Source organism: Guillardia theta (assembly GCF_000315625.1).
Source record: "Guillardia theta CCMP2712 unplaced genomic scaffold GUITHscaffold_194, whole genome shotgun sequence".
Taxonomy (NCBI): domain Eukaryota; class Cryptophyceae; order Pyrenomonadales; family Geminigeraceae; genus Guillardia; species Guillardia theta.
Window position 1 is genome coordinate 1 of NW_005434482.1, and position 10,985 is coordinate 10,985.

At 53.7% G+C, this 10,985-nt stretch overlaps 4 protein-coding genes across 4 annotated transcripts in view; 2 read left to right on the forward strand and 2 right to left on the reverse strand.

Moving 5' to 3' along the window:
* Window position 1: 1 nt before the first annotated feature.
* On the forward strand, window positions 2–424 carry GUITHDRAFT_120708 (hypothetical protein; the record flags this gene model as incomplete). The annotated part of the gene is made up of 1 exon (XM_005820014.1): window positions 2–424. A coding segment is annotated over one exon (423 nt), but the record flags the coding sequence as incomplete, so codon positions are not given.
* A 34-nt stretch (window positions 425–458) lies between these two features.
* Window positions 459–3,537, reverse strand: GUITHDRAFT_120709 (hypothetical protein; the record flags this gene model as incomplete). The annotated part of the gene is made up of 5 exons (XM_005820015.1): window positions 459–1,595; window positions 1,838–1,920; window positions 2,124–2,715; window positions 2,791–2,931; window positions 2,983–3,537. 5 exons carry the CDS (start codon window positions 3,535–3,537, stop codon window positions 459–461), a joined length of 2,508 nt encoding a protein of 835 aa, XP_005820072.1.
* Window positions 3,538–7,382: 3,845 nt separating this feature from the next.
* On the forward strand, window positions 7,383–9,872 carry GUITHDRAFT_120710 (hypothetical protein; the record flags this gene model as incomplete). Its single annotated transcript, XM_005820016.1, has 4 exons — window positions 7,383–7,531; window positions 7,585–7,767; window positions 7,813–7,857; window positions 7,913–9,872. The coding sequence occupies 4 exons, from the start codon at window positions 7,383–7,385 to the stop codon at window positions 9,870–9,872; spliced, it is 2,337 nt and encodes a 778-aa protein (XP_005820073.1).
* A 228-nt stretch (window positions 9,873–10,100) lies between these two features.
* Window positions 10,101–10,985, reverse strand: part of GUITHDRAFT_148157 (hypothetical protein) — a gene marked incomplete at both ends in the record, with an annotated part of 5,752 nt that continues 4,867 nt past the window's right edge. Inside the window, 3 exons of the mRNA XM_005820017.1 lie at window positions 10,101–10,137; window positions 10,212–10,282; window positions 10,433–10,495. Coding sequence (XP_005820074.1) covers window positions 10,101–10,137; window positions 10,212–10,282; window positions 10,433–10,495 — 171 coding nt within the window. The remainder of the gene's footprint in view (window positions 10,138–10,211; window positions 10,283–10,432; window positions 10,496–10,985) is intronic.

Here is a 10,985-nt window from a genome sequence, read left to right on the forward strand (position 1 = left end):
GCTATCCTCGGAGGCTGTGTTCGAGCTCATGTTCGACCTCCAGCGTCTCCTTCCAGCAGTCGACGAGCTCCACATCGACCTCTCGCTGGTACTGAGCGGGTTTGACAAGGTCATGAGGGCGAACGAGAGTCTGCGCGAGAGGGTGAGGGAGATGGAAGAGGCGTCGGGAGAGGAGGAGGAGGCGAGGAGAAGCTTGCAGACGCAGCTGTCCATGGAGAGGAGCGCAAGGATAAAGCAAGACCATATCGAGTACATGTCGAGGGAATGCAGCTTGAACAGCATGCTGTCGTTGCAGTCGGTGTTGATCATCATGATCATCCTCATCATCATCATGGTGGTCATGGAGAAGATCATCATCATCATCATCATCATCATCATCAACATCAACAACCCCAACATCAACAACATCACCATCAACCATTAGTTTTGTCCTCGTCGTTGTCATCATCATCACTTTCTCAATCATTTTTAGCAATCACATCATCTCCATTCATCAGACTTACTTGAGTTTGTCCTTCCCAGGCTTGCTTACAATGTAAGTTGAGTTGTTCAATCTCCTCCTTGTGATTCTCTTTCGCAGTCTGAAGACTTCTCCTCAACATCAACATCTCCTTCTCATACTCCTCGATCGTTCGTGCGCACTGAAGGGAAACCGCCTCCAGCTGCTCTCGATGAGCCTTGTCTTGCCTGCTGTCTTGATATTTCTCCTGCACCAACTGCTGCCCAAGTTGTTGACGAGCTAATTGCTTCTTCTCCCACTCCTCCCACAGTGTTGCGAGCGAGAACAGCTCGTTCGACACCGACTGCAACGACTGCATGCAGTTCAAGCTGCATTCCCTCGACATGTACTCGATATGGTCTTGCTTTATCCTTGCGCTCCTCTCCATGGACAGCTGCGTCTGCAAGCTTCTCCTCGCCTCCTCCTCCTCTCCCGACGCCTCTTCCATCTCCCTCACCCTCTCGCGCAGACTCTCGTTCGCCCTCATGACCTTGTCAAACCCGCTCAGTACCAGCGAGAGGTCGATGTGGAGCTCGTCGACTGCTGGAAGGAGACGCTGGAGGTCGAACATGAGCTCGAACACAGCCTCCGAGGATAGCGAGAGCTGCACACGCTGACCGTTCCTTTCCCTCCTCTCCTCCTTCCTCTGCTGCTCCTGTTGCCTACTCCCGTCCCTCTGGCTCTCTGCATGGCGCAGCCCAGCCATGATCGCATGCTCGCAGACGTTCAAGATCGTCGAGCATGACGATGTCAGCTGATCCATCGTCCAGCCCGTCAGGACCGACTCCTTGCAGACTTCGTGCGAGCACGCGAAGTGGGCGGCAGAGTTGCTCTCCCAGAGCCTGGCGAAGCTCCTGGAGGACAGGAAGCGCTCGAGCTGGTTCTTCGGGATGTCCTCGTTGAGCTGTATAATACAGATGATGCCTTTACTGTCGTTGCACTTGAGGAAGTCGACGATGGAGAAGTTGCAATCCTTGACGAACATGATGGAGGCGATCTGGTCCCTGACGTGCGCAACGTCGTTGCTGTTCGCCATGGAAGACAGGAGGTTGATGTCGTCGATACATGTGGACATGAGAACATGACGGTGATAATGCTGCAAACATGTCAGTCAGGAGAAGAGAAGAAGAGTGTCGGGTGATTGAGGAGAAGACGGAAAAGAGAGGAAGTTCCAGGAGAGCCAAAGTGTAAGTCGGAAGAACGTTGAGAAGAAACCACGAGAAAGGCAGTACAAGTTCAAACAAAGATGAAACAAAGTTGTATGAAAGTTGTATGAAAGTCGTATGAAAGTCGTTTGAAAGTTGGGACAAAGTTGTATGGAAGTTGGATCAAAGTTACATCGTTTCCTTTGGAGGCAAGGTTGTCTTTCTGATGAAGGATTTCACTTGCAAACATCATCCTAAGGCAGGTGACCCAGAAGTCTGTCAAAATGTCAAGCAGGACCATCAACACATTCCTCATCCTCGTCCCCTTTGCCCGCTCCTCCTCTTCTTCCTCCTCCTTCTCCTTGTCCTCTCCGCCCCTGACCTCTTCCTCCTCTACCATCCTCCTTCTCCTCGTTCGCATCATCCTCTGCTCCTTTACTGTATGAAGCAATCCTTGTCTCTCCTCCGCTGCGCTTTACCTCCTCCTCTTGACTTCCCCTCGGACCGTCGACTTGAATCCAACGAGACAGTTCGACGCTCATGCTCGCTCGTTCCATTGCTCAGGACGGAAATCTGCGACGTCGGGGGGGAGGAGGACTTGAAGACAAGATGACCGTCGGGGCTCAGACACTTGCCATTCTCCACCTCCCTCATCCCGCCCATGCCGTCATCGCCGCTCGAGTCTCTTCCTCCTCCCTCGTCGTATGTCAACCCCACATGGTAAGTCATCGACGCCTCCCCCCTGCTCACTTGCCCGACCGTCAACCCGTCCGGGTTCAAGTAGCTTCCTTCCTCCATCGACTTTACAGCTGCGCGAAGTGCCTCGTTGACAACAAGCAGGTGCTCTCGGTCATGCTCAGCGTTCATCCGCTCCTGCTGCTGCCTTTGTCGCTCCTTCTCCAGCCTCTCCTTCTCCTGCTTCCACTCGCTCTGCTGCCGCTCTAGCTCGTGCTCCAGCATCTTCACCCTCAGTGTCTGTGAGTTCAACTCTTTCATACTCCTCTTCATCACAAAATCCTTGCTCTGACAGTCAGATTCCAGCTCATGGACCTTGCTCTTAAGAGCTCGCACCTGCAAACAAAGGAAAGCCTTCAGCAACAAGCACACAAGAGCAGGGCAGGTCAGAGAACTTGATCAATCACTCACCACCGCCCCGACGTCTCCGGCCTCTTCAAGTCGGATGGTATCTCGTTGGCTCAGAATCGTGCTATTCTGAGAGAGCAGCATCGCGTCCTTTGACCGCAGCTCTTCCTGCAGAGCCTCAATCTTCTCTTCCTGCTTCTTAACCTGAGGACAACGACCTAGTCACTGATCCCTCCTAGTTCAACCTGCTCTCACATGTTGCAGAGCCGTCGCCAGCTGCTCCTCCAGCAAGGACACCTGAGTCGTGATGCCGGAGACTGTTGGGTTCAGCTCCCTCCACTGCTCCTTGGTCAAGTTCAACTTGTCGAGGAGGAGGGTGACTTCCATCTCAGCTCGTGTCAGCTGGCTCTTGTACGTGTCTCGCTCCTTGGCGGTCGCGTCCAGGTCGAACCTCAACCTCTCGATCATTTCGTTGAGCCTCGCCGCATAGTCCTGCCCATGCACGGAGCCATCCGGGGACGCTCCTCCTCTCGCGGAGGGGAGTCGAGGGGTGTGGATGGCAGAGGAGGGGGCGCTGGAGGTAGGGGACAGGTTCCTTGAGATGTACCTGCTCTGCTCGCTGACTTTCCCCTCCGCCTGCTCAAGTGCTGCATGTACCCTGTCGTACTCGGCTAGCAGCTCCTTGTACGCCTCGTGCATGAGAGTCGCTGCTTCCTGACCTGCCTGTGGGTTGAGCTTGTCTGAGTCCAGCTCCTCCCCAGCAGCCTCGATCCTCCCCAGCAGCCGACGCAACCTCGGGGAGGACGCCATACATAGAGGTCTGAGAGGCAAGGTGGTAGGGGGAGGGGTACTTTGATATCTACTATCACTGCTAGTAGAATATAGGATTGAGAGAGAAAACTCAGGGGTCCACAAGGGGGTCATACATACAAATTTCATCGACTCTTACACTAGCAAAAATGGCCATAGGTACATACTCTGAGCAAAGGGAACAAGCTTGAATTTGGGGCTATCAACAGGACCCCTTCGTTACAACCCCGCCGTCGATCGGGGTACCCCACCCCACCCCCTAGATCGATGCAATACATATCTGCGGATACGTCGCCCTCATCCCCTAACCAATGTTGGTGACCGTTTCAGGGCGGTTGCTCTGCAGATGACCTTTTTTTACGAGTCGGACGTTGGCCCGGCGGCCCAGCGAGCCAGCAGTTGCTACTCGTAAGGTACTAGCCATCTGCTGCTGCCCCGCCCCCCCCCCCCTTTCTCCCAGGCCCGGCTCCTCCTGCTCCTGCGGCTCCTGCTCCTGCTCCTGCTCCTGCTCCGGGGAGTCCTGCTCCTGCTCCTGCTCCTGCTCCTGCTCCTGCTCCTGCTCAGGCTCCTGCTCCTGCTCCTGCTCAGGCTCCTGCTCCTGCTCCTGCTCCTGCTCCTGCTCCTGCTCCTGCTCCTGCTCCTGCTCCTGCTCCTGCTCCTGCTCAGGCTCCTGCTCCTGCTCCTGCTCCTGCTCCTTCTCCTGCTGCTGCTCCTCCCGGAGTCCTCAGGGGCGGGCCTCAGTCCTCCCGAGTCCACGGAGTCTGATCCACCCAGAATCGGAAACTCGGAGTGACTTGCCGCGATTTAGGCCAAAGTTTGACAGGAGGCGGCCTGGCGATCATCGGATTCAGAGTCTAGTTGAATCAGAGGATCACTGGAGAAGAGGCTGCGACCGTAACTAGCGTCACGACTCGAGCCATGAAGCAGTGAAAGATGCTCTGATAGTCAGCAACACGTTTATGGCAGTCGATCAACTCATTCGAGCAAAAATGCAACAAGAGTCAAGATTGCTGCTGCTTGTCAAAGTTGTTGGGCACACCTTGAATTCGGACTCTAATCGTCGCACGAGAGCGAAGTTCTGATCTCGGGTACTTGATCCGAACATGTCGGACAAAGTCAGGAGGATAGGGAAGGAGAGGATTGCGATGTTCTTCAAAATTGACGACGACGACAAAAACGACACTAAAAACAACATCGATGCTCTGACGCAATCAGAGAGGTACGCCATCGGCTTCTTCTTCCACAGCTACTTGAAACCCTTCCAAGATCCTTAAAAGACAGAACAATGATGTTCTATGAAGTTCTCGATCGCTGGACCGCTTCTTCTTCTCCCTCTCCTTCTCAGCTGCAATTTGTTTGACTGGTACATCTAGTTGTTCCGTCTCATCGTTCCTCTTGTCGTTTGCTGTCTATCCATCTGATACATAGATGATCGCTTCGTTTTCCAGGTCGTCCTGCTGTCTTACCTTCGGGGGCGGGGCGAGTCCTTCGATTCCGTGTGCCAGTGACCAGACCATGACGAACCAAGCCCGGGAGCAGGCTTTGAAGTTGGAAGCGAGGTCAGAGGAGTCAATGCCGACTTCACAGTGAAGCAGCAGGTAACTCACTGGCACCTTGTTCGAGTCCAACTGCCAGTGGCACGGAGGTCGCCGTGACTAAGTCAGCGATGTCTGCTAGTTCTTTGACTACCTTCATGTCTTGAGTCACCGTCACGGTGACGCAGTGCCAAGGGAGGGTCTGAACCTCCGACTCGAGTCCAGCTCAGATAGATCAGATGCCCCTCAGGGCCTGGCACTGGCGGCCTGACAACCGTAACCTTCTAAACAAACTTTCATATTCTCCGTAATCCGAGTTTACTTTCAGCACTCAAACAACTGCAAGTCCCCCCTCAGTCCAGCGCCGCCGGCCCATTCCTTCCTCACTGGGTCAGGCCAGTTCCAGCAGGCCGCCGCTCGGCAGTGAGGTGAGCTTCGCCGGGCCTGCCGGGCGGCCGCAGGGCCGCCCGGGCCCCGGCCCGCGGGGCCGGGCCGCGGCCCGGCGGCCGCCGATGATCTCCGCCAGTTCGGACGGCACTGAGGGTGCTTGTGAAGTAGATTCCGAGTTTGAGAGTCGCGGCCCCTGCCCCGAGTCTCTTCATTCTCCATGGGACGGACCCTAGACCACCTGGCACCCCACCCCCGCGGACTTTCCGCCGCCCCTGCGCTCCCACAGACCCCTGGTTATGACCCTATTTTGCCATTAAATGGAGGGGTAGTGATGCAACCGAGAAGATTGTCAACATTCCAACGATGGCTGATACCCTGGCAGCCACCCCTACCCCCCCCCCCCCCCCGTACAGCATAGCTACTCTTATAACCCTATTGAGGTGACTACCGGTGGCTCATCCTGGAGTTAGACTAGAAAGATGGGGCACTATATGTAGGCGAGTCCTTATGGAGGTACCCCCACCCCCTCTACTTCAGTTCGGCCTCTTGTTGCCTTGATAGATTGTGACCAGTACTACCCCCCGATTATCCTCCCTCACTACACTCCCCAACCGGACTACTACCCCTAGTCCGATAGTCCGAGGATCAATACTCCCCTACCATTCCCCAATATGTACCCACCCTATCTACATGTAGAAGAGTCCCCTTAGAGTACTACCCCTCATTTTTCAACCACCCCCCGTCGGCGATCAGCCTTTTTCGCCTTGAGGCCAAGTTCGTTCCTTCAAGTACATCACCCACTCCACCCACCCCCTTTGGTATGAAAAATCAATTTTCATGGCCACCCCTACCCCAAGTTTCCCAGGTAACTTAGGCATAACAACCCCCTCATCTATGAGCTTGGCTGACGGCCCCAACGTGACCCACCCCCCTTCCTTTCACTGTACGGTGACCGAAGTGATTCCAGTCCCCCAACTCCTCAGTACCGGAAATTTCAGTCAACTCAGGCATATCAATCCAGTCCAGTTTAATCCTGAGAGAAGACCACCCACCCTCCTATCTTCCAGGATTCTTGGGGGTAGTGCCGTATGTGTACACCCTCGAAAGTACCAAGATCAACCCCTATACCTCCCAGTACCCCTACCCCCTACCCTACCCTGCTCTGATCAGTACGGTCGCGCCGTGACGGTCAGCAGGCACACGATGACCCCCCCATGTCTTCTGATGTTGATATGTTGATTCGCCAGTCTATGACCCCACCCCTTCTGACCTCTCTTCGAGGACCCACCCCATCCCACACTCCTCTAGGCTTATTTACCCCTATCACGGCTAAACGGCACACCCATAGCACGTACCCCTTCGAGAAGCAATAATCTGGATAACCCACCCTACTAGGCTACCCATTACCTCTATCCTCAGAAATCCACCCTACCCTTTGTTTGCGTCGACTACCCTCCACCCCCTTCCCTGTGGACATACGACTGGTAGTACCCCTGCGGACCGCCAGGCCACCACCCCTCGGAAGATATCACTTTGATGGGGTCCCCTTCCATCCATTTGCCCCCTCCTATGCGTAGACTACTCGCAGCTGGTCGGAGCTCAAGGAACGAGTTGATGTGTGCGAGAGGAGAGATATGTGATAGACGTTGACACGTCCATATCACCAGAGAGTGCGACAAAGGTCGAAGAGGTTTGCAACATTGCGAATAGAAAGTGTAGCCACCAACAAATTTGAAATTCTTGTCTTAGCTCTTGAACGAGGCAACAAGTTGGTTTGGAAGTTGTTGATGAGTATAGCAGCAGAAGGTGAATTAACATTCGAAGAACTTGTGTTGATACGACCAAATTCTATGTCGTTCTTCTCCCGTTGCAAGCTCGTCGCAAGCTTTATATCCTGGAGTTGTTGTTCCTCTGATCGGGATGATGCAGAAATTCCGTCTCGAGGCGATGCATCCGTCTACCATGTCGTCGTCTCAAGATAAAGATGATCGTATAGCTCTGTCAGTTCTGGAGGAGGTGATTGAGTGGACTGCATCTCCTCAGTCGAGGGATGAAAATGGAGACTTCATGTGCGTTTGCACTTTCCGTTGTTGCCCTCCAACTGATCTGTGAACCTTGCCAGATGCCCGGAGCATCACTACTTCTCGAGGATCCAGAAAGAATTGTGTGAAGCAAACAAAGATGTTCACCTGGACACCAAGACGATCGAGCTGATGTGGCACCAAGAATGCAGGAAAGTGACAGGCAATCGAGGGCTGAGGAAGAAGAAAGGGAACGCAGAGTCCACGTTGGAGAAGGAAGAATGGTATTGTACACTAGAACCTGTGAATGACCGCTGAAAGCTGAGCAGGCCGATCGATGAGACTCAAGAGGATCCAACGGAGTACCTCGAACGGTCAGTCGTTGACTCAGTTTGCTCCTTCGCACCTGCTGACTTGTCGGTTCCGTAGATGCAAACTGTACTGCTCTTGGTTGGATAGGAAAGTCTCGAAATTTCGGATGGTCTCTGAGCCTCAGACTTGCGATCCTTGTTGGTTGTTGCAGAGCATGGAGGTCATAGCGTCAGAGGTCAGCACCCCACAAGGGAAGGAAGAGATCGAGCGTGTGAAGGAGTTTGTTCGGTCTAGCAGCCAGTGGCAGAGGGAGGCGTCTTTGACGTCTATGTCGTTCCTTGAATCCGTCTCGTCCTTCGTGAAGGAGATCACTGCCAATGTGAACAGCTCTTACAGCCTGATTGTCTCCGCCAAGGATTCCATCCCCTCCCCGAAGAGTTTGATCCGCCAGGTCGAGGAGCTCAGGCAAGAGCTGATCTTCAAGAACCAAGAGATGCAGTCGGACGAGACTACCATACAAGAGATGGCTGCGATCATACAGCAGATGAGATACGACAGGGAGGAGGAGACGGTCAGTGCACCAAGTGATGATTGCTTCCTGTTGGAGAAGTTGGTGGACGGTATGGAGCAAGTGGTGAAGCTAAACCATGACATCTTGGACTCGCTCTCGGCTCATTCGTGTTGCAAGTCGAAGAACTGTGATGTAAGAGCAGAGTCGACAGATCTTGACATCGTCAAGGGATACTTGAAGAAGCTTGAATGCAACTTGTCCAACCTTGCTTCAAGCTTTGGGGACGGCAAGACTGAGAATGTGAGGTACATGGATGATCTGAAGAAGGAGATGCACGACCTGCAGAACAAGTTCGACTCGCACATGCAGTTCATGGTGGAAGAGAACGAGATCCTGAGAAAGGAGATCAGAGAGCTGCACAACCTGTTTGACCACGTGTACCAGCATCAGAATCGTTGCTCGCAGATGCTTATGATTGAGTCGGGAGGCAACGAGCACAGACAAGAGAAGTTGGGCTCGTTTGCTAGCATGAACTCCATGCCGCAAGACGAGGAGAGGCTCTTCTCGGGTCCCTGCCTGGAGCTTCACAAGAGTTTCCGTGTGAAACGAAGTCACTTCCTAGAGCTGTTCCAGGTGCTTGCTCAGTCACAGGGCAGTCAGAGTGAGAGACTGTTAAAGGAAAACAAAGATCTCAAAGAGTTGCTTCAGCGGTCCGAGCAGGAGAAAGATCAGGTGTCGAAGCTTGCACACATGGAAAAGTGGGAGCGCGAGGCCGAGTACAACGCTGCCATCGCCAGGTTGCAGGTGACGTTGGACCAGCAAAGACAGAAGAACAAGCTGCTCAACGAGATTCTTGTGAGCTCTGCCGTGTTTGACGATGAAGACATGCCCATGGACGACTCTTATGACCAAGATTCGATGAGCGAGGAGGAGGAGGTGATGGGGAGGATAGAGGACAGTCTGAAACAGGACTCGCCTCATTCCCCATCACAGCTTGTGACGGACGTTTGTTCAGTTCTCAACAGGTTGAATGATGTGTTGGATGTTTCCTCGCGAGATCTCAACAAGTTGGAAGAGAACATTTTGACAAACCCAGTCATCAGAAGTGACCTCAACAACATTTTCTCCTCTTTGGGTTCAGTCCTGTCGGGCCAGCGCTCGCAGTCCAGCAGTTCTCACCAACCTTGCGCGGCCTCCTGCTCGGCTCACGGGGTAGCGGATAGGAAGGGACAGGAGGTGGCGAGCAACAGGAGAAGCTCCGAGGAGATCAGAGAGCATGAGATGGCGCAGAACGTGGAGGAGGAGATGGTGGCCTTCTACATGAAGGCCAAGAGGATGCATCAAGATGAGCTTGAGCAGACGGCAAGTCAGCATGAGGAGGAGGAGAAGCAGGAGGAGAGAGGGGAGGAGTACAGACATGGTCGAAGCATGAAGGAGCTAGAGGAAGAGATTGGGGCGCTGACGTCAGACTTTGATGTTGATATGGAGATGATGAAGGCGAGGCTGCGATCTAGAATCTTCCACTGCCGAGAGCTGTCGGAGAAAGTCCAGGCATTGCGATGTTGATGATGATGAGTATGATGTTGATGCAAGTAGAGGATGAGGAGGAGGATGAGGAGGAGGAGGAGGAGGAATGAGAGTTAAATTAAACTAATGAAGGTTGTCTTTTGAAGGTTGTATTCTTAACTAAGTTCATTCGTTTGGTTTGTCTGAGAAGATTCTAAATTAAGAGATCACAAGAACTTTTCCATGTCAATCTCAAAAAATTATTCACAGAAGCATCTTCGAGGCAACCTATCTCGGATCTCTCATCTCAGTGATGTCAATCTCACTGCACCTCAAGAGTCAGTCCTCCTCCTCCTCCTCCTCCTCCTCCTCCTCCTCCGCTTCTCCCAGTCATCGTACCTTGATGCTTCCATCTCAATGTCAATGGAGTCAACGATGTGATAAGCAGACGATTCTGCGCCTGAATCTCCCTGTAGCAGCAAGTCAGACAAGCACGGGAAGAAGCAGCTTCTGATTCTTCTGTCTCTCCTTCTCTCCTTGCCTTCTTCCTCTCCCTCTTCTCCTCTTCCTCCTCCATGTTCACCTCCCTACCTCCCTCCCTCTCCCCTCGCTCTCCTCACCTGGGACTGAAAGAACATCCCCCACACGCGGTTGATCGTCCGAGCAAAGAAGCCGCGCCTGACCTGCAGAATGAAAGTGAGGGAGAGAGGAGGAGAAACGGATGAGGGAGAGAGGAGGAGAAACGGATGGGGGAGAGAGGAGGAGAAACGGATCAGGGAGAGAGGAGGAGGAGGAGTAGTAGTAGTAGGAGGAGAAAGGTAGCTGGGTCGAGCTTGCCTTCTTGGTAGGCGGTGCTGTGTTCTGTGCTCAAGTATGAGTAGGAAGAAGTTGCGACGAGGGAAGAAATAACAAGAGAGGAAGAAGAACAAAGAGATGAACAGGACGAGAGGGAGGGAGGGGAATGGGATGGAAAGGGCGGACGAGGAGGCAGGGGGTATGTACAAGTGGTGATGGAGGGGGAGAGGGGAGGGAGGGAGAGGGGAGGGAGGAGGAGGCGGAGGCGGATGAGGCGGAGGAGGAGGAGGAGGCGGCGGAGGCGGATGAGGCGGAGGAGGAGGAGGAGGCGGCGGAGGAGGAGGCGGCGGCGGCGGCGGAGGAGGAGGCGGCGGAGGC